The sequence below is a fragment of the Leptinotarsa decemlineata genome, unplaced genomic scaffold (genome assembly GCF_025532065.1).
Source record: "Leptinotarsa decemlineata unplaced genomic scaffold, Ldec_3_MD MMD2_tig00000035_RagTag_RagTag, whole genome shotgun sequence".
NCBI classification, from domain to species: domain Eukaryota; kingdom Metazoa; phylum Arthropoda; class Insecta; order Coleoptera; family Chrysomelidae; genus Leptinotarsa; species Leptinotarsa decemlineata.
In genome coordinates, this window is record NW_027412540.1 from 10,736,581 (window position 1) to 10,759,068 (window position 22,488).

At 34.4% G+C, this 22,488-nt stretch overlaps 1 protein-coding gene across 1 annotated transcript in view; it reads right to left on the reverse strand.

Moving 5' to 3' along the window:
• Positions 1-488: 488 nt before the first annotated feature.
• Positions 489-22,488, reverse strand: part of LOC111509913 (heterogeneous nuclear ribonucleoprotein C) — a 650,389-nt gene continuing 628,389 nt past the window's right edge. The window contains 2 exon segments of the mRNA XM_074171869.1: positions 489-6,138; positions 6,141-6,297. Of these exon segments, the coding sequence (XP_074027970.1) occupies positions 5,978-6,138; positions 6,141-6,297 (318 nt within the window). The 3' untranslated portion in view covers positions 489-5,977.

Sequence of the window (22,488 nt, forward strand, 5' to 3'; positions counted from 1 at the left end):
CCTCACGTTTGTAAGTAGTTCCGTTTGTGATGTAAAAACATATTGTTAATAAATATGTTACAGTTGTCCCGAGGAAGGTGGTAAGCACTACCGAAAGTTTGACAAAAACAAAGAGTTTTTTTGAATAGCCCTCAAAACCTGACTTTAACCCCAAAATACTGTTCCTCATATAATATATCCAGTCACGAATTATCCTGAATGTATATATATATATATATATATATATATATATATATATATATCAACAAACAATATATATATATATATTTATATATATATATATATATATACATATATATATATATATATATATATATATATATATATATATATATATATATATATATATATATATTGTTTTTTAACAATTGTCTTGGGAATACGTCACTTGGAATATTTTAACATACTTATGTTACACCTTGTGAATTTTTGCCCAGGTTTCAGGTTTTTGATAAATATTGAGGAATTTTGGAAGAAATACACACATATACAATGGAGGACATATATTACCAATGACTATTACATTACAAGATTACCTTACATATATATAGAGGTATATAACATTATTAGCGACACTACAAAATGAAGCTAAAAAATAATGTATTTCACAAGGCAGATTTTATACATACTTATTCAATGATTGTAAAGTTGGGAACATTGGTCTTACATTAATATCCTCATATTAGAATTCACCTGAATATTTCTAAACTCATAAAAGCAGAACACAGGTCATGACATTTTTTTGTTAACTACAACAGTAATATTTTGAAGACTATCAAACACGAACTCGAAAAAAATTTCTGTGTGATGTAATTGTCACACCTTACGGTGTTAGTAACCACTACTGGCAAACAACCCTTTTTATTGCATTAAACAATCTTTACAATCAAAATATTTCTGTTGTAACGATTATTTTAATAAATTTGGCAATATTCTATTCAAACTATGGAAATTCAAGAATTTTTATAATTAACGCCAGTTTCCATGAATATCAAGAAAACATAATTAAATCATTCTTTGGTTTTCAACCGAACATTATTATATTTCAACAGCATTTGCTACACTGATACTACTTGCAAGAATTCAATAAAACATCTACATATTTTTATTTTTGACACCGCTTCTAAATATTCTTTAAATTTTACAAAATAATCAATGAATTTCTAATTTGTATTTATTCATGATATGTCCGTTTTTATCTTTACATAAAATATATACATGATGATTCGCTAACATTTTCAAGGGGCTTCAAAATTATAACACAGAGTTTTAATGAAACCAACGTATTTTTCCATAAATTGCTACTCAAACTCATTGAATGCTGAAAATAGTATTTATGAATACATACATCTTCTCATGAATTCACTTTGAATACACTACTGATTGTTTCATTTTCTTTGGATTCGAAAACGCAAACTCTGAATACTCAATATTATGGTCCGTAATGGAAGTAGTTTTTGAATAAATTAATATCTGAGAATAGTTTAAACAACTGAAGATTGATACGTTATATAAACACTAAAGAGGTTTTGATGTGGGAACAGAAAGATAAGAGCCAAAAATATTGTCTACATGAGAAATAAACAAATCACAAATCAAACGTCAATAAATTGATGGATGTAGAAAACTTGATATGAGATCAACATGAAAAATGAGAAACGAATCTTTCATTTACTTTTTTTTTTTACAATTTTTATTTATAACTGCAGTTTCCTCCTACGAGGACATTTTCAAACTATTACGATAAACTAAAAATACGTCATGTTATCCCTTATATAGCTACTGTAGGTAATGATAGATGTCCTTAACTTAATAGAGTACCTGAAATTTGTTTACCTGTGACAATGAGGATACGCTAAGTTGAAAACTGATGAGTAAACTAGATCGATTCGATCATTTGGCAGTTTACATCCACAATGCTTATGCTTATGAATTTCCAAAGTTTCTAAATAATTCAGTTTCCAACCCTTCCTTGCATTGTGCAAAATTTCCGTATCGTTAAGATTTGGGAACTCATGGTTACATTCCAAGGAATGGTTTGAAAACTTCGAATCATTTTTACCTAGTCTGAAAGACTTTTCATGTCCAGCATACCGTTTTGAGAAATTTCGTCCACTATTACACTCCGGACACTTAAGCTTATATACTCCAGATTTCTTCTTCTTGTCCACTTAATCTTTGACATTCAAGAGAAAATTAGATAACCCCAAGAAGATTATATAAACCTGCAATTGTCTCTGTTATATTAGAGTTATAAATTTCTTGATTTCTGATTGTTTGATATGGGATAAACCGCCATTGCGGATGTAATCTGCTAAATGATTTAAATCCATCTAGTTTACTCATCATTTATCAAATTTTCCTGTCCACATTATCACAGATAGACAAATTTCAGGTACTCATGTAGGGCTAACATTAGGATTTATTTTCAGTTTATTGTAATTGTTTTGAAAATGTCCTTATAAGACGAAACTGCAGTAACATCAGTTACAAATGAAAGTGGTAAAAAAACAAAGTTTTATTTCTCACTTTTCATAAATCAAACGTCTCTTCCTGCAATACATTCATGACTAGTTTGCATCATTCGAAAACAATTGGTTTTTGATATCGTTGAAAAATCATTCTGAATAACATTTTTCACTCTCATAACAAGTTGAAATAAAATTTGGGGTATAGTTCACTTCATTAAATATTTGACCAGAAATGTGAGCTTTTCGATTTGGACTCTTGGAATTTTCCAAAAAGAACTTATTTCGTTGGTGCCCTAGGTTCAGTTGATAATGTCCTCATTGTTTTTTCAAAATTCGAAAATTGCAACTTGGGTATTCATAAATGTTTTCATTCGGGTGAGAAACATTTTGAACAATTTTTTTATGAACATCTGGGAAAATCATACTAGCGATTTCTTAATAGAGAAGCAGCTCAATTATTCGGAAAAGGACACCTTGACAGGAAAGTGTAGATGATTTAAAAAGGTACAGGCCTTTTATTAGGAGCATACGCGCACAATTTTTAATTTATATGAGATCCCTTACCACATAATTACTTTTTTGTGACTCTTTCTAATGAAGTGTTCCAATATGTTCCAATTCTGTGTTGAAGTTCAATACATTTAAATTTTTGAAAAGTATAGGTCTGAACGCAAATTGACTTTGGAGAAACCGTCAAAATTCAACAAAAACATCGAATAAGCAATTCATTATTTCTTCATGAAAATTTTTCAACAACGAATGTAATCTAAAACACAGGAATAGTCAAATGTCAGAAAAGTAAAGCTATCAAAATTATTTTTCAAATATCTTATTTTTCTAATTTTTCATTTTGAAATATTTTTCGGAAATTTTAGAAAATTCACAAATTATCCTATGCGGTGTACGAGTATAGACAATTTCATTGAGACAAAGGAGCTAAAAGCATTTTCATTTATACTATTATGAATTGAACTACATTTTATATATTATGTAATTGAATGAATACTTTTGTGGATAATAAACTTTTTCAAATTGTGAATTATATTTTTTTTGTCAGGTTTCATTCTCGCAGGACACCTCCCTTATATGGTCACTTTATTTCCTGGTTTTTCTGGTAGAAAAATAACCCTTTATATTTGATAATCTAGTATGCTGAAGATTTTTTAAAGACAATTTTCTTCAATAATTAAATGATGAGTTTCAGCCAGTTACAATCCAACCTGGAAAAATGAACTGGTGTCAGCAGTATACAGACTTGTGGAGTCGATCAATTATGACTGAATTTTCAAGAAACAAACGAATATGTCAAATATATGTCTTACCCTTTTTATTTTCATTGTTTTCTCTCTGTTTTTTAGTTTCATTAGTTTTGATGTTTGTACCTTTTTTACTATCGTTTAACACCTCAATTAATTCACCTTCATTTCTGGTCACAATATTTTTGATATCGTTTTATTTTTTAACCAACTCATCCGGATATTCAGGTAGTAAGCTTTTTTAATATTTTATTGACTTTTTTCTCATTCTGGACAATGAAAGTTCAAAACACTATCATTCACATGAAAACATTGTCAAACACGTTCAAATTGAATGATACTATTTTTTAGTGTGATGGTGGAATCTGTGGTGTTTGGGGTTGTTTGCTGAAAATGTTCACAGATATTCATAATGAAACGTGGAAGCTGTTAGATGACAGTCTGAGGACGGTTGAAAAATAACAAATATCTCGTGAACGGTTACGCGGAGAGTGAGGGGTGCAAGGGGAAAACGAAGCGGACGACATGTCCAAACCCGAATTCAGTGCCATGTCTGTTCCCGCGCATTTTTGTTGTGTGCAGGATCCCATATTGATTTTTATTACCCAAAAGTAAGCCTTTTTCTTCTGAAATTAACGTCTATATTATCTGTTCTTTTTAAGATTTTGAACATATTATTTTTTTAAGTGAATGTATTGAGTGTGTGTTTGTGATTGTTATGACGCTTGTCGAATAAGGGATAGTGACTATTTTCAATGTGTTATTATAACTGTCGTAACTATAAAGAATATTTTACCAATGGAGGAGTTGGGGACGGTGGAAACATTTTTGTGGGTTCGGTTGAAACAAAAAATATATTAATGTTCATTTTTTGTAGATGCCGAGAATTCGGGTGAGGTGAGGAAATTTGCTTAGCACCATATTCAGAGAGCACATCCGAAGAAAATTTTATGCAATGTACTTCATGTAGTCTCAGCTATGTTTGCCACAATTGCGACTCTGATTAATCTCTAAGCTGAATATTTTCCTTAAGTTAATTCTCAGTGTTTCTTTCATTCAAGAAGTGTTTTCTTTAGTTCAGTTTGAATGTTTATTTGATTCAAAAAACGTTTTCTTTTTATTTATTCAGAATGTTAATTTTATTATTATTCTTTATATAATTTCAGACTTGTCTTTCATTTAGTTGATTTTCAAAATTTATTTATTTTAAAAAATGTTTTCGTTAAGTTTATTCCGAAATCATTATCGTTTTTTGCAATTTCTTCAAATGTTTACTACGAGTAAAAGGCTGATGTTTTGGAAGTGATGAAATCTTGAAGATTGATTATTGTTGTCATGTGGTGCCATAATTATTCGTATAATTAGCATTATGAAACATAGATCATGTTTCATTAGTATTAATTGAATTATTTGTATGTGTTTCAACTGACTCCAATCGCTGTTTCAACCACCCATGGCTTGGGACTCCTCAGTGCAGGTATTTCATGTGCTTCAGGTAAATTTGACTGTATTTGGGTTACATCAGGTATTATTCTTTGTGTTGGATCTCTCTCTCTGTTTCTATGAGTCTGTATTGTTTCACAGCTAAATTGTTTCAACCGTACCCAGTCGACCCTACATGTAGAGTGAGAAACATTGATGCATGACGTGAATCTCTATGGTGAAATTTTCGTTTCCCGATTCTGCCAATATTTTTCAGTAAAAACTAGTAATTGTGAAATAGCGATTTGATTATTTTGAAAAGAAATCCCGTGATCTGAATTACTTCCAGAGTAGTCTCAAAACTAGGTCAGGTGTATTTTTCGTCTATCTTCTTTTTATATCTCACCAAGAGCAGACAATGTGACTTAGAGTTGGATGTAAATACTATCGTCGTAGACGGCTACATACACCACGAAATAAATCGTGAATTTGAAAAATGAGATTGTGAATGAGATGAGATACTAGATGGTTTGTAAAAATTTAATGAATTGTTTTCTCATGAAAAAATTCATTTTGAAAAAATAATGAAGATATTGGTATCAGTAAATGTAATAATCAAAAAACTATAAGTCTCTAGCCAGATGAGTTGACCAACAGTTGACCCAGCTACGTAAATGAACTTCAACAAGTTGGCAAACCCCCATCAAATATTGAACGAAGTGAAAACTATGAATTTAGATCGGACAGTAAACAAGATATGCCTCAATAACGATATAAATATATATTTTAATTCAGCCTATAACGTAGTCATCCAGCGAAATGATTTCACTAATAGGGTTGCTGTTCCAACTTAGTCGTATGCCCTTGGGGCTTCCACCCGTCCCCATTCTCGGTAAGGGGCGCGTCGGATGCCAGGGGCGGCGGCGAAGATCCGGGCTGGGAAGCAGGAGCGCTAACAATGCTCAACGCATGCATTATGCAAGTCTTGGGGCCGTTTCGACATACATTAGGTCATCGAGTTCTTTGTCGTTGCGAGAATTCGCAGAGTCCGGAGTGCCCGTTAGGCCGTCTCGACCGTTTTCGATGAAATCCTGTTCGTGATCCACTTCGCCGTTCTCTTCCCCGTCCAGGCTGATGTTCTTCGTGTCCTGAAACAAAAGATACCATGGATGATCATTTTCATTCATTATGATTTTGACAGTGACTCAAAAATATTTTTTATTTCAGGAATTCAGTGGGTTCACCATTGCATGCACAAAGAAAATATTATTCACCGAATAGAGATATTCGACTGCGTTCTGACCTATGAGAGAACATTTCTTGACGATTCCGTTCTTGATTCCAGGAAAGCAAGCCTAATCTCTAAGTAACCTCAGGAAATAATAACGGAAATCATTAAAAGTAACCTTTGTCATTTACCTCAAATGGACAGGAAAATAAAGAACCAAATTGACAGGATTATAAAAAAAAATTACAATAAAATGAACAGAAGGAAAAACTATAACAATAATAACAGAAAAGAACAATATATGTTCTCTAGAACATGGCTTTTGACAAAGGAATATTCGCTGATCAAGTTATTATGCCTCGTATAATGAAGAATATACGAATAGTCAGCTAAACCGTGGTCTTGCAAATGCTGTGTCGAAGCTATGTTCACTGAGGCATAATCTAATATAAACCGTCCGAAGACAGGGTATAATAATGACTCCAAACAAGATTTTAAATGATATTCGTCCAAAATATTTTCATTTCCGTCAATATGCTCAACTTTCCTTGAATGGAGCAAAGTCATAACTTTCGGAACATGCTTCATAAACATATTTTAAAGTTTCAACCCTGTCTCAGGTTACTAATCCGGATTGCAACATCTACCGCAAAGCAGAACCTATATCATCTAATTTATAATTTCGCCTAAAATTCTTCCAAAGAAAAAAGAACAGTTTGCCGGACTAGACTGCAGCGATTACTATTTCTATCCATTAATCGAATCTGTTGCTAGACGAGTCTGTTGACGAGTCAGATTCATTATAGATATATAGACAGATAGATAATTTGTTCTTCTACATTATTTAATTAAATGTAGCAAGTCAAAACATAGCACGAAAGTAATGGTCAGTTATACAATTAAAATAGTATAAAAACATTTGAAATGATTCACGTATTCTTTGACAAAAATGTTTTTTTTTATCGATTTTTTTTAAATTTGGACATACTAAGAATTTTGAAATTATCGGAAAGACAAATTATTACCTCCTCAAATGCCCTACCAGCTTTTCAACAGTGGAGACGGGAGTGGGTATAAAGAAAGGAGTAAACTAATTTGCGAATCTTTTATTGATGAAAGTTATGGAAATAATAAAAATTTGATTCATTCACAAGGTAAAAAAAATTATATCAAAATGAAGGATTTTGTCACAATGATTTCCTCGTTGTCTAATTCAACTGATGAATCTACTGATTATTATGACCAAATGAAAGTAATATCGACAACTGACCCAAGTAATTTATCACTATCTGCACTTGATATAGCGGCAGAGCTTGCTGAGTTTGAGTCGATTTGTCACGAACCAACTTTCTGCCTTCTCATCCTCTTTATTTGATTCTAGATAGTATGTGGATGCGTGAAGTTAGTGATGTCACTCAGGTAAATTATTAACAGAAGTGCTCCCAACAGTGATCCTTGGGGAACACCATATTCAACAAGTTTGAACTATATGCAATTATTGCTACTGATTACTTGATATCTATTTGACAATTCTATGAGGGATAGAGATACTCCCCTGACGTCATGATAAAATAGTTTCTACAATAATATGTCGAACGCCGAGGTCGCAGAGCGTAATAGCTGTGTGGTTGTCTTGATCAAGATTGCCGACTACTTCACTCACCACATTGAGAACTGCTCCTGCCGTAAAGCGGTCCTTACGAAAATCAAACTGATATTCGTTAAATAATTAATATTTTTCAAAATATGCGTAAAGACCTTTTTTTAAAAATTCTAATGGCTATTGAAATGGTACGATAATTGTTAACAAGAGAAATGTCTCCTTTTGATAGCTTAAATACATCAGGAAAAATACCATTTGTGAATATTACATTTATCAATTTAGAAGAAGGCTGAAATAATATATCGAAGGTCTCTTCAATGTTATCACTATTTAGTTCATAGGCGTCTAAACATTTGTAATTTTTGAGTGACTTAATTGTACTTTGAACGTCTTTCTCAGTCACTGAAAATTTCTGAAATTCAGTAAATCCGCTTTGCATACCGTTGGTAGAGATTGAATGATATTGTCCGCCATATTAACAAATAAGTCATTGAAATTTTCAGGAGAGATATCAGTATGAGTTCTATTATTGTTGTTTTTGTTGTCGAATGAATATAATTGTCATACGTTATTTTTTTAGAATATTCGAGCTAGGTAATATAATTTTTCTTCAAAGTTGTATATGTTACATAATCCAATGGGTTTTTTAGTTATATCGGCTACAAGTTTCGAATTTGACAACTAATCATTGAGGTCTAACTTTTTTTTTGTTGAAGAAAAGTAAAGTGAAATTTTCACAATATTTTTAACAAATTCTCAAGGTACAAAATTCTCTCGACTCTTTCAAAAAAAGACTAAATCAATTTGAACGTGACTCAAACTACATGAACATACATTCTGAATAATCTCCTTTTTTTGTACATCACCTTTTTCACCAAATATTTATGTTGGTAGGTATACCTTAAAACAAAGATTGAATAGTGAAAAACTTTCGTCTCGTTTTTTTCAAATTAATGAATATCTCCATTCGGTTGTACCTACTCATAAATTACGAATTTTATAAATTCTGTTCGAAAACAAAATTCGACCCATCATAAACTCGAACGATAATCGATGTACAATTGAAGGACTGCCGTTCCAGGACCATATTCAAAGTTATTTAGAGTAATAATAGTCGTTTATGGACCCAATGAAGATGCACCAAGAGAAGAAAATACAAATTCTTTTGGTAGCAACAAAATGAAATAGATATCTATATGTGAAAATCGTTTTTCAGTATTAAGAAATCTCAATAAAAACTTAGGAAATGAGAACCGATGATTTAAATTACGTCAAATATAGTGATCCAAAATACTTTCAGTTTGAAAAACCAAAATGAGACAGCCGCAGATAAATGAATAAGTGTATACAAAGACAGAAGTTTTTGATGAAAAACTAACATTTCTTAGGCGGTCTGTTGCAAAGTCAAGCTTCGGCATCGCCGAACTAGATTCGTTTTCGGTCTCTGACTGTAGCTGCAGTGACAGCACCAAGATCAGAAGTTTTTGGACATTTGGTACTTGTCGTAAAACTATCATATTATGAATTGAAGGGGTTATATTTTTAGGAGTGATTAATTTTTTGGGAAAGAAAGTTTTTGGCTTTCTACTACTCCATCTGATACAAAAAGAAGAGATGAGAGAATCTTCCAAAGAAAGAAAGGAAGTAATCAATTTGAAACTCTATACATGAATGTGTAGATCATGCAAAGAAGTAACTTTCAGACACAAACTGAAAGAAAGTCCTCCTGAAACAGCTACTTTCATATAAACATTGAATTACACGAAAGAAAATAATTCTCTCATCTCTTTTTTTTGTATCAGATGGAGTAGTAGAAAGCCAAAAACTTTCTTTCCCAAAAAATATCATATCATATTTCTACAAATAAATCTCAGAGACGAATTACCTTCACATTCGATAACAAAACTAGTATTGCTTCAATAGATAAATATTATGATGAACGTTTTGGAACTAAGGAACATCAATTCAATTTTAAAACTATTCTCCTTACTAGTCCACAATTGCAAGACTCGAAGGTGACTGCATCAACCAAATTGGCATTTGAATCGTAAATTAATCAATTTTATCAAAAAGATTTTCGAATTCGCCATCTTTTGGTTAGAAGCTGAACCGAATTGTGAGTAAAACAATAAAAATTAGCAAATTAGGATAAACTGCCATTAAGTTCATATCCCTCTAAAAGAAGTTCAAATGTGACCTTTGAATCGACTCTCTTGAACTATTTGTTGATATAATGGAGAAACTTCTATTTTCATATTTTCGCAAAAGAATGAATATTGTCAAATATAGAATAGATATAAAAAATGTTTTAACCTCAACTTCAATATTATAAAACAGAAACATTCGGTATTGACAATTTCATCCTTCAACATTCTAAGTACATAGACATCAAAATTGATACGATTACAAGATATAGAAATATAAAACCATCTCCAAATACGGAAACTTTGCATGGATGCGTATAAAGCATTTCAACTTAGTGTAATCGGGGCAAAGTTGCAACCTCAGCATATGAATCTTTATAAATATTGAGAAAGATCAAGATCATGAACAGAAACTGGGTATTGAGAAATTCATTCAGTATTCATTGATCATTCTTCAGAAACGGTTCCAGAGCATTTTTCAGAATGCAGCACATCTCCTTGTCATCGATTCTGCTGGGTAGCAGTGTTTTTGGTGATTCTTTGTATTTTTTTTCTTACAATGTTAGTTCATTCCTGAGTGTGTTTATCTAATTTTTTATATATATATATTCCATTAGGTTTTCAAATGAGTTCTTTCATCATTTGAATGAATGAGGGTTCGGTGAAACAGCGATAAATCCTCTCGTCATAAGCAAATCGAGTACTGCGACAATATTATTCGGTGATTGTCAATATACTTGTCAAATTTGGTTTATGACTGCAATCGTACCAAAAAAACATATGTCGTCTCCTTTTATCTCAGTTTGGAAACTGATCTTGAAGAAGTTTATGCAAAATAATAATATGGCCAAAATTTTTTCTCCTTGCATCTATAGTTTAACAGAGAGGAATATATTGCGATTGTCATTTTTCATTCCCATACGATGGATGACCTTGCTTTACGATTTGCAGTTCAGATTCATCACTTAGGCCTAGGACACACAGGCGATTATTTCAAGGCAACTATTTCGTCGTTCATTCTGTACATTATGTGAAGATGTGTATGGAAGCGCGGACACAGGCAATCGAGATTCGCGCCTATTTTAAAATCTGTGGCATGTCACAGATTTGTAGGCGAAGTAATAGTCGGCCGATCATTTGAAACATACAGGTTGCAACCCCCGAGGAGCAATTCGGGTTCCGGCGAGGTTAGAATACAACTTTCCAATTGATCCGGGTTGTCACGGGGTGAAGGAACCCTTCAACCAGGGGAGGAATACAGTTATGGTCCTGTTGGACATCAAAAAGTTTTTGATAGAGCTTTCGATAGAGGGATTTGCCGCCAAGATGTGGTCGGCAAGAATGCCTTTGTGATAAGGTTTCTTCAATTCTACCTGAGCAACCGAACTTCTCGTGTGAGAGTGGACCAAACCAGATCTACGAATTATTCAATAAAAGCAGATGTCCCGCAGGGGTCCTGCCTGTCACCGCACTTGTACTTTCGGTACACGCACGACTTTCCGATGTTTCCAAGAATCAATGTAGGTATATACACAGATGACAATGCGATATACGCACATTCGTTCTCGAGCGAGGTGGCGAAGCAACAGCTTCAGATCCACCTCGACAGGTTGGTCGTGACGTACTTTGAGCGGAACAAAATCGAGATTAACCCTAACAAAACAGAACTCGTCAACTTCACGGAGCAATTTACTAACGTGAAGATCATCGGGAAGTTGCGAGTAAAGGGTAATTGCGTAGACGAGCAGAGGATCGCGCGATATCTGGGAGTTATCTTGGATAGGCGCCTGAATTTTCATGAACATTTGAGCTTGGTGATCCAACGAGCGAGTGCTGCGGTTAAACGCACGTACCCGCTCATTGCACGGAACTCGAAGCTTAGTGTTAACAACAAGCTGCTAATTTACAAACCAGTAAATTACAGACCAGCTATGTTGTACGCTTGTCCCGTATTCTAAAGCCTCAAGAGGACTCCTCTGCGGAGACTCGAGACGATACAGAATAAGGTGCTCCGTATCTGCACGACCAGTGAGAAATACATTTCATTGAATGATCTGTTAGATCTGGCAGGAGTCGAGACGGTCACTGAACATATCAGGAGGCTGTCATATACATTCTTCAAGTTCTTTCTGACGAAAAGCCCGCTGACGAGAAACGTCACGGCCCTTAGGAGTTACACAATCAGCCCCGTAAATACGAGCTGATTTATGAAATGCTAGATATCTTTCATGAACGGCGCAAATGCGATCGCGCTCAGTTTATGAAAAGGCTAAGATAATTCACGTATTCTCGTGACATCAGAATTACTCTTACCTGTTTTTTTCATGAACTTTTTCCAAGAGGCTAGTGAGAATTCTGTAACACCTACTTAGTTCACTTAGTTATGAGGTATCGAAATCGCAACATCTCGATAAATCTCGCGTAAGCCTCGGCAGGAAGCGGAAAGTCTTAGACTGAAAGCTGAAATGAGGCTCTGTTGGGCAGAGAGCCACACGTTAACACCAGCCTCTCATTGGCCTGTCGTGGGTCTATGAGGTGGCGCTTCACTCTGTGGATGTCCTGGGGCTCGATATCAAAGTCTCATCCTGCTGATCCCCCTCCTTTCTTTTACCAACCCTTTTCCTGCCCCCCATCCACTTCCGTTTGTGGGAGAAATGTAACTATTGTATATATACTTGTATATATAATTGTTTTGAAATGTTTTCTTTTCTTTCTAATTTTGACAAAAGATTATTCATAAGTGAAATAGAGAAAAGACCACAATTGTATAATAAAACTTTGAAAGAATGTAGTGTTAGATGATAAAGAAAATTTGTGGGCGTAATTATGCGTGATGTTTATTCCATCATTCAGCACCCTACAAGACACTGAAATAAAGGAAAAAGGTTAACTCGACAAAATCCTTTGCATTTTCAGGATATTTTGGGAATACATGTACAAGTTTTAACTCAACTGAAAAGTTGCTCAAGTGTGCCCCTAGACAAATAAATGCAAGGCGATTTTTAATTGGCTGATATTTTAATCGACCTTTGGAAAATCGCCGTGTGCGCTTAGTCTAAATCGTAAATGAAACTCACATTTGATATTCGCCTTATCTTTCACCTGCTCGAAAGGAACAGGGATACCGCATTCTGCGACAAGAACAAAACGGACAATGGGATAATTATCCCCATCTCGGATCTCAGAGTTGCAAGAAGTCGGAAATAATTACGAATATTACGATAACGCAAAGATGAGTCGAGTTCACGAGGAAGAGGCGCCTGGAGAATCACTTGCACGTAGTCCCTCGTAGCTCGGCAATTAGTCTACCATCTTGAGACTTCCCGCGGAGCGTCTCTCCTCCTCACTAGGTCTGATTTAACGATTTAAAAGGGTCGTAATGTTTGCTGGAATTAGGTGATGCGAAGGTGGTGGAGCAGTATATGACACGTAAAAGTTATTGGGGTCACCGAACGAAAAGGTTTTTATTCGCAATTGGTAGGAACGTGTTTTCCAAGACCCATAACACTAGAAAATTCAGAAAACAATCATTTCTATATCTTTTTCGTTTATTTCATAATGTGGTTTCTCTTATGTTCTCATAGTTATCAAAAAATATTGTTGGAACATTATCATTGAGGAATTTGAAAACCGTGACCGATTGGGTTTTTTAGATGAGACTGATTTCTCGATGAATGAAATACATTGCCTCACATTGAGGAGTAAAAAAATCACTTCGAATTGAGTATTTCACCAACTGACAGTCAATCCTCATCAAAATTTGTCAGTTTTCTTTGACCACAATCATACATTTTAATTTTTCCAGTGTTTTCCCTATGAAAAATTGGAATTACTGATGTTTTTAGTATATATTGCATTTTTTTTACAAATATCATTGATCCGTCTTAGATTGACCCCATATTTGCGTCTTCTAGTACTAAAGATGTAAGTATTCTAGGGTAATTTTATCAAACGTATCTGATCACTATATGATAACTACACATGAAGGCCTTGAGCCTGAAAAACCAATGAGCCAAGCTCATCAAGACACCCAAGAGTTCCTTCGTTATCTTTTAGAAGGTTAACATGATGACGTTAATATCATTAATGAGAAACCAAAACAGATTTCAACGGAGATTGACGAAAAATTGAGCGACAGCAGAAAAGTACAAGAATCACTACCCATACCACGAAGAACTGGCCAATTGAATGGACATGAAGAACCGACGTGTTCGGGATGCAAGGAAAGAAGAGAATGCACAAAATCTCTATCAATCCATAATCCCTATATGCAAGTCACTCATTTAAAAAGATTCTCTCTAATAGAAATATTTAGAGGCAAGTTACATGTTGCCATAGAATTTCCTCTAGATGGATTCGATATGAACAATTATGCAGAAGACAATGTGACTCCTTGTCATTATAATCTATATGCACTTTCGAGTCACAGTGGGTCCACGTACAGCGGACCTACAACCTACACTGGCACGTGACACGAATACAATGATACACACGTGTCACCAATTTAACCAAAATCGCTTGTTGATGGGTCATTAATTAGGGCTTGGGCAGGTATTTGTCCTCCCCTTTCATTCGGATGTCTCATTAAATTTGTCTGTACTGATATAAACACAAACCTGGGTTCAATTGCATCACTGGCTACCTGCACAGTAAGCGCTTCTCAGGTTTAGCCTCAATTGACTCATTACTACTTCGAGGTTTACACCAGCCGTGTTCAATCATAAAATGGCCATTAACATTCTTAACGTACAGATCCAGAGGGGTCAGACCAGTAATTATTTCCATTGCCGCGGTTGGCGTTGTTCTCATGGCTCACGTGATGTTCAAACAAGCCAATCGCCGTATTTCATATAATTTTTGGATGGACGGTGCTTGTAGAATTTTTGGTCTCCATGCAATGGCTCCGTATGATAACATAGGTGTTATTATTGCAGTGTAGATCCAGGTGACCATATGGGATGAAAGACCCCATGTGCGTCCCACGGTCCTCCGGCATTGTTCATAAGCCATATATGACCTTTTTGCTCTTCTCTGTAGGTGAGAGTCCCATGTTAGCTTCCTGTCGAGGGTAGTACCAAGGTATTTCACCTCTGCAAAGAAGTTTAGTTTGCTTCTGAAGTTTCGGGAGGTTTTAATACCGATACACAACAGTGTTTCTTACAACATGTTTCTATTAATTCGAGCCCATCTGCACTCTATCGCACAGCGTTTTTACAAATTTGCCGGTCTGCAAGATAACTATAACTGAATAATCACCAAAAACCGTCGCATTGGCATTGCTCAAGAAAGGGTCATAACTGGTGAAAAATTATGTGTATGTGTTCATCACATCATAACCGAAGTCTAATCGTCCCAATGGAAGAGCTCAGGAGAGTCAAGACCATAAAAGCACGCCGAGTTCGATCAAGTGTCAAGGTTTTGCTCACCTTTTCCTTCGATTACCGTGGCGTAGTGCATGGAAGTTCTTGCCACATGGTCGAATGGTCAATAAGGAGTATTATCTTAAAGTTATGCACAGCTTGCGAGGAGTAATGTGAATAAAAAATCCGATATTGTGGAAAAGTAATTAATTTTGCATCACGATAATGCATCTGATCACCCGTCATTGCTTGTTCATAATTGTTGGCCAAAAACAACACCGTAAATAGGCGCCATCCACCGCATTCACCAGATTTGGCATCCTGCTACTTTTTCAGGATTGAAGAGACCCATGGAAGGACGGAGTTTTGCGACGATTGAGGAGATGAAAACCGATGAACTAACAGAGCTCAAGGACATACTGAAAAGTGCATATCAGAACTACTTCGAGAATTGGAAGAACCGCTGGACCAAGGATGTTATATCTGAGGGGAAATATTTTGAAGGGGGCAAAATATAAATTCACGAGAAAGTGAATATTTTTTGAGGAAAATGAAAATTCACCTCATTTCTTCAACGGATGTATGATAATTTCTAATAATGAATATAAATAAATACCATGAAATACATTTTTTTTTAATTTGACAACACCAAATTTTTCAAACAAAGAACGAAATAAAATTCAGTCAATTCTGGTGTAGATTTTTTTCAATTACATTAATTAATAATTTTTCGTATTTTAGTTTGAAATATGATTTTTTAATTTTTTTCCATCAAGTAACAGATACTTTTGTCGAAGCAATTTTTTTTTCACCATTTGTGATACATAGCGTATATATGGTAGGTAAATCATTAATTACAAAGAACAGTACGTCACTTATGAATAAAATTATGAAATCAAAGCTTAAATAAAAATTAAAATTTGCATATACAAAGGTATAGGTACATATAGATACATAAATATATATATAATATTATATATATATATATATATATATATATATATATATATATATATATATATATAATTGACAAAGCTGCTGGAAAATAATTCCATGAAAATCAAAAGATAAATAGATAAGTACTTTCTGATCATTCCCATATTGATTTCAATTTAAGGGCCACCGGTAGACAGCTGTTTTAGCCTATTGGGCATCGTCAGTACCGGGCAGGCGGTCCTCGATTGAAAAAAAAATGTGAAAAACCAGAAAAGTACTTGATAAAAATAGCTGCTTAAACGCAAGTGAAACATAAGTGGAACCACCTAGTGGTGTGACACCTAAGTCAACTTGTCATTGTTGGTGGTTTGACCAATCGAATTCAGGTCAGCTTCCAATTTTCTGCTACCGCAGTTGTCGGACGACTGGTCAAACCACGAACAATGACAAAAAAACTTGGCAAGTTGACTTGGGTGTCACACCACTAGGTGGTTCCACTTATGTTTCACTTGCGTTTAAGCAGCTATTTTTATCAATTACCTTTCTGGTTTTTCACATTTTGTCTTCAATCGAGGACCGCCTGCCCGGTACTGACGATGCCCAATAGGCTGAAACAGCTATCTCTCGGTGGCTCTTAAATTGAAATCAATATGGGAATGATCAGAAAGTACTTATCTATTTATCTTTTGATTTTCATGGAATTACTTTCCAGCAGCTTTTCTGCATTAACCTTTGTCAATTTCATATCATTTCTAGAAACATATGGACTCGTTTTCCGATGGCATTTCAGGTTAGTGGAAGATTACAACGATTATATATCTTATTATTCTTCTGTGAAAGAATCCTCTAAATACTTCTTATGACTGTAGTAACATTTATCCAGTAATAAGTTTTTAACTTTCTTACTGAACAAATTTGCAGAATTCAACCTCTTTATAGAAAGTGGCAGTCTGTTATAAAAATTTATGGCATTATATAATGGAGATTTTTTAAAATGATCACTCTTATGTGAAGGACCCTCAGAGCAGTAGCATGGCGAGTATCACGACCGTGAATGCTCAGGTTCGTTATGTAGTAGTAAAGGTTCCTGTGCACAAAAATGACACATTTCATTATATAAATTGCGGGTGCAGTCAACAAGCGTTTCCTTTTGAAAACGGGTCTACAACTTTCTTGGTACCCCAGGTTGAATATCAGTCTTATCAGTCGTTTTTGAGACATGAAAACTCTAGAAAAATCCTTTGCAAATCTCCAGACCATTATGTTGAAACTGATGTGGGAGTATGCATTCGCAAAGTAAACATTCAGTAAACCAAACCTATCTAAACAATGTTTTAACTGTTTGATCGAATAATAAGCGGAACTGAGTTTACTGCACACTTTTTGTATGTAACTTCTCCAGGTGAGATTCTCATCTGAAATAGTTCCAAGAAAATCAACTCCTTTTGATATATTTATGTCATTCAAAGTGACTAAATTACAACAAATCCCTCCTAACAAATGTTTTCATCAGCATTGACTTAGATTTATTCAAAATCAGTTTGTAACGTTGACTTCAACTACTGAATTCGTCAATAACTAAATTTATTTTCATCGATAATTCATTATCATTTTTTCCAGAAACAGTGATTGTAGTATCGCCAGCGTACATAGTTATGTGACAATCTGATATGAATTCAAGCAAGTCATTGATAAAAGTTAAGAATAACAATGGACCTAGAACAGACCCTTGTGGGACACCTAGTTTCACATTATAAGGAACTGATGTAATTCCATTACATTTAACCACCAAACTACGGTTTTTCATGTATGATTCTATCCAACACAACACATCATTGGGAAAGCCTATCACTAGTAATTTTTTCAATAGAAATTTTAAAGAAACAGTATCGAATGCTTTTGATAGGTCTGAAAAAAGTGAAAAAACCAGGTTATTATTACTTTTTGGAGTAGACTCATGGCTTTTTTTCCATTGCGAAATTTGTGAAACAAAAAATGTTGAAGAAAAATTACATCAATATCACACTGAACAATTTCTAGACACCTCTTTTGAATTCACGGAATCCAATCGGAATATATGTTTGAACTGCACTATAAAGTTTGTTGTTTTCCATTCAATCCTTTCTTTCCATTCGGCGATTCAAGTCGACATTTCTATCGTCATTCACAACCGTCTAGAAGCAATGACTGAAGACACTGAATAAAGCTTTCCTTTATGAATTTCACCCCGTGAGAAAACTGCTCGAATTTCCTGCTCATATTGTGCTCGCAAAAGGACAATGGGAGTCAATTGTTTATGGAGAACCTAATGTCTTTGTAAACGTCTTCAAAAGAAACAAAAAGCAATTTCCTAATTTGAATAAACATCTCAGAGCAATATTGCTACAGACGTGTTGATAAAGACAATCTCGAGATGTTATTGTTCAAACTGTCATTCGCATGTTCAAGCTCCTTGCATTAAGAGCTTCCAAGGGACTTCTTGAAGAATATAAATTGAAATTTCATTTCCGTTTTTCAGTTGAAAAACAGAGGAGGAAATAAATAGATTCAAAACCGGGTGGACATATAGACTTCTAGAGGTCATTGATGAAAACTGAAGCAAACAAACGGAAATCGGCCAAATAACTTTAAAATTAACGTTAAGTTATGAAATTGTATGAACGGTAAATTATTTTATCTATTCACCTAATACCATTTCCATTATCATTTCTGAAGTAGAAATATTCTTCTCAAAATGTGTAAACAAATATAAATCAATGTGAAGATGATAACTCAGAAATAACATAATGACTATTTGATTGAATACATTTAGACGCCAATAACAGTAAGAAAACAAATATAAAATTTGTATTTGTGAGGCACTGTTTGGAACATTTGATCTAGTGACCTAATACCAAACCGTTACTTTAAACACATCGACACGTGTTTCGATCACCAAGTGATCATCTTCAAGAGGAAGATTGAACTGAATCTACATACAATGTTGTCCTTATTTAAACTATAGATACCTCTACTAGGTACCTGCTCCTTAATAGTCTTAAAATTAATTTCACAATGTTATCTTACCTACTGGTCGAATAAATCTGATGAAAATACTATTTCAACAAGCTGTATAGTAAACTATTGGTATTAGTCCACTATCGTTATTCATGATATTATTATTTTGACTTATTTCTCAGCTCACATAGCCGTTTAGATGCTTGTTGTTGTTGACTTATCTAACTAATCTTAATGAACATAACTCTAAGGAATGGTTTGGTCAGGTGTGGTAAGTGTTTTTTATATCTCATTTTGAAAGATATTCTAGTCTGTCCATAATGTTTTGCATTGAATTCCTTGCATTTAATTTCATAAATTCCACACTTTCCCGATTTCTCGGCTCTGCAGTTTATGACTTGTTTCAAATACCACCTTTATACCTAGTTTCTTCACAATATTTCCAAAATTCTTCATGTATTGGTGGTTTGGAACTGAGATATAATTATCTTGGTTTCCGTCGTTTCTAAAAGTCGATATTTCTTTCATTTTCAACATAAACTTTTTTTTACTAATAATATCATCTTGAGAAACTTGAATAACTTGAGTTACTCTGGGTGGTATTTAGTTCCACATACATATTCGTATATGATACACGAAAAATCTCTGAATGCCACTTCCAATATAGCAAAGTATTCGACTATGCTAGGAATCGCATGATAGGAGGTGAAACCTATTGACCAGTCTTGTGAAATTCCGCGTTTGTAATTGATTTTTGTTTGAAGTAGACGAATAATTATTTGTTTGAAGGTGATTGACAATGTTTCGTGATGAATTTCACTAGTTCGGACTTCCATTGTCTATTATATAAAATGATTTGAAATCCCTGAAACAAGTAAAAAAGGATAATTAAAAAGAATAGTTGAAAATAACAATTATATTAAGCAACAATAAACCTGAAATGAAATGATAGTGAAATAACCTACAAGTAAAAATATAATAATTGAATAAATAAAAATTAAAGGAATGCAAAAAGAAAATAATAAAAAATAAAAAAGTGTAGAGATTCCAAGTCACGTTAGTTCACGACGTTTCGATTGTTGGTTGGTTTATTGGATGGTTTATTGTTGCTTAATATAATTGTTATTTTCAACTATTCTTTTTAATTATCCTTTTTTACTTGTTTCAGGAATTTCAAATCATTTTATATAATAGACAATGGAAGTCCGAACTAGTGAAATTCAATAATTATTTGGTTCATTAATCATCAACGTTGACGATCACCCCGTACGAAAACTGTTAATAGCATTACAAGTGATTTATATTTCTTGTAAACCTCTCATGTGTGAGAGGAAACGTCAAAAGAGAATACACTAGAAAATTCAACCCAACAAGTTTATGCTGTCCACAGTGCCAATATAATATTATATACTAATATTATGAATAATGATGGTGGATCAATACCTAAAAGTTTACTATATAGTTTGTTGAAATAATATTTTAAGTTATCAAATTCACCTGACTGGTAGATAAGGCAATATTATGATAATGATTTTAATTAAGACCCAGGTAGCTAGACGTATCTATGATATAAATAAGGACAACATTGTATGTAGATTTAGGTTAATCTTCCTTTTGAAGATGATCACTGTTTGATTGAGACACGTGTCGAAGTGTTGAAAATAAGGGTTTGATGTTGGGATACAACTCCAGTAAAATTTATATGCCAAAATTCACACCGGACTTTTGCAGGTTCTTCAATTGAATACAGGCTAGATATATTCTCCAACTACTGGAGAACAGTAATAAACAGCAATATCACAAGGAAATCATTGACCGCAGGTTTTACTTTCCCGCGATCTACAGAGTGACAGAGAAGACTACCAAAATTTAATTCAACGAATCATGATTCACGAGAATAGAAAACAATAATTTTCATGTTTCGAAACGATTTTCAACTTGAGCCATACATGGTTAGGTTAGGTTAGGTCCAAAGTGAGTGGGTATATTCGACCCTCCACCGCAACCCGCAAGGGTTTATTGTGGCTCACACCTATTCACACTCCATCAAATAAACCCAGCTTTTCAACGAAGCCGATTAGTTAGTATGGTGAGTGGTTTTTCAGGTCAGATGGTAAGAGTACGGCTCTGCCGAACTCTAAAAACCTGATTTGGTCCCCAGCTGGACAGGCACATAGTATGTGCTTTGTTGTTTCATTTTCCAAACAAAGGCGTCACACACTGTCTTTCGACAGTCCGAGTCTCTGCATATGATGATTCAAATGACAGTGACCTGTGAGAAGGCCTGTTAGACATCGTAGTTTATCCCTACTGTAATCCAACAACTGTTTGGTATCAAGCTCGGAAGGGTGAATGAACACCTTGGAGTGAGTCAATCCTGGGAGATTCTGCCAGAAGTCCATAAATCTTCTTCCCATCCGTGTGTTCAATCTTTGCTTGGCAACGCCTAAAGCGATGCCAATGACAGGTTCTGGTCTGATTAAGCAGCTTGCAGTATGGCAAGTAATCTAGACCAGAGATAATCTGTTACGTCTTTCAATCGGAGATAGTCGTTTTTGGCAATTAGCTACCAATTTAGACGTTGCTCGGTAGGAGCCAAGAGCTTCCAACATTGTTTGCTTGTCCGAGAATATCTTTATTGACGTATGAGGTTGGATTCTTTCAATCTCTCCGCACACAATTCTATAGTGTAAATTCCCACTTGAAATACAGTCGCACAGGTTCCTAGTCAGGTTTCTGTCTCTGTTCTGGGTCTGTGACTGAAGATACCTGCACCAGAACCGAAAGGTGTTTTTGATCCATCTGTGAACTGACTATCTGCTCTTAATATCCTTCTATAAATCTCCTATAAATCCTTCTCTCGGAGGATCCAGTCTTCTCTCCTCGGAACGGTACTTTATTAGGCAGTTCGAAGTTGACAGTTGGAGGCATGAAGTCAGAGGTCATTTCCAGTATGCTATGACTTTCAGTGTCACCTAACAGTCTATTGCACTCTAAATTGGATTTATTTGTGCAATTGGCAATGTTACAAATCTATATGCAGTCCATCTCGCCTCTCCTCCAGAAACATG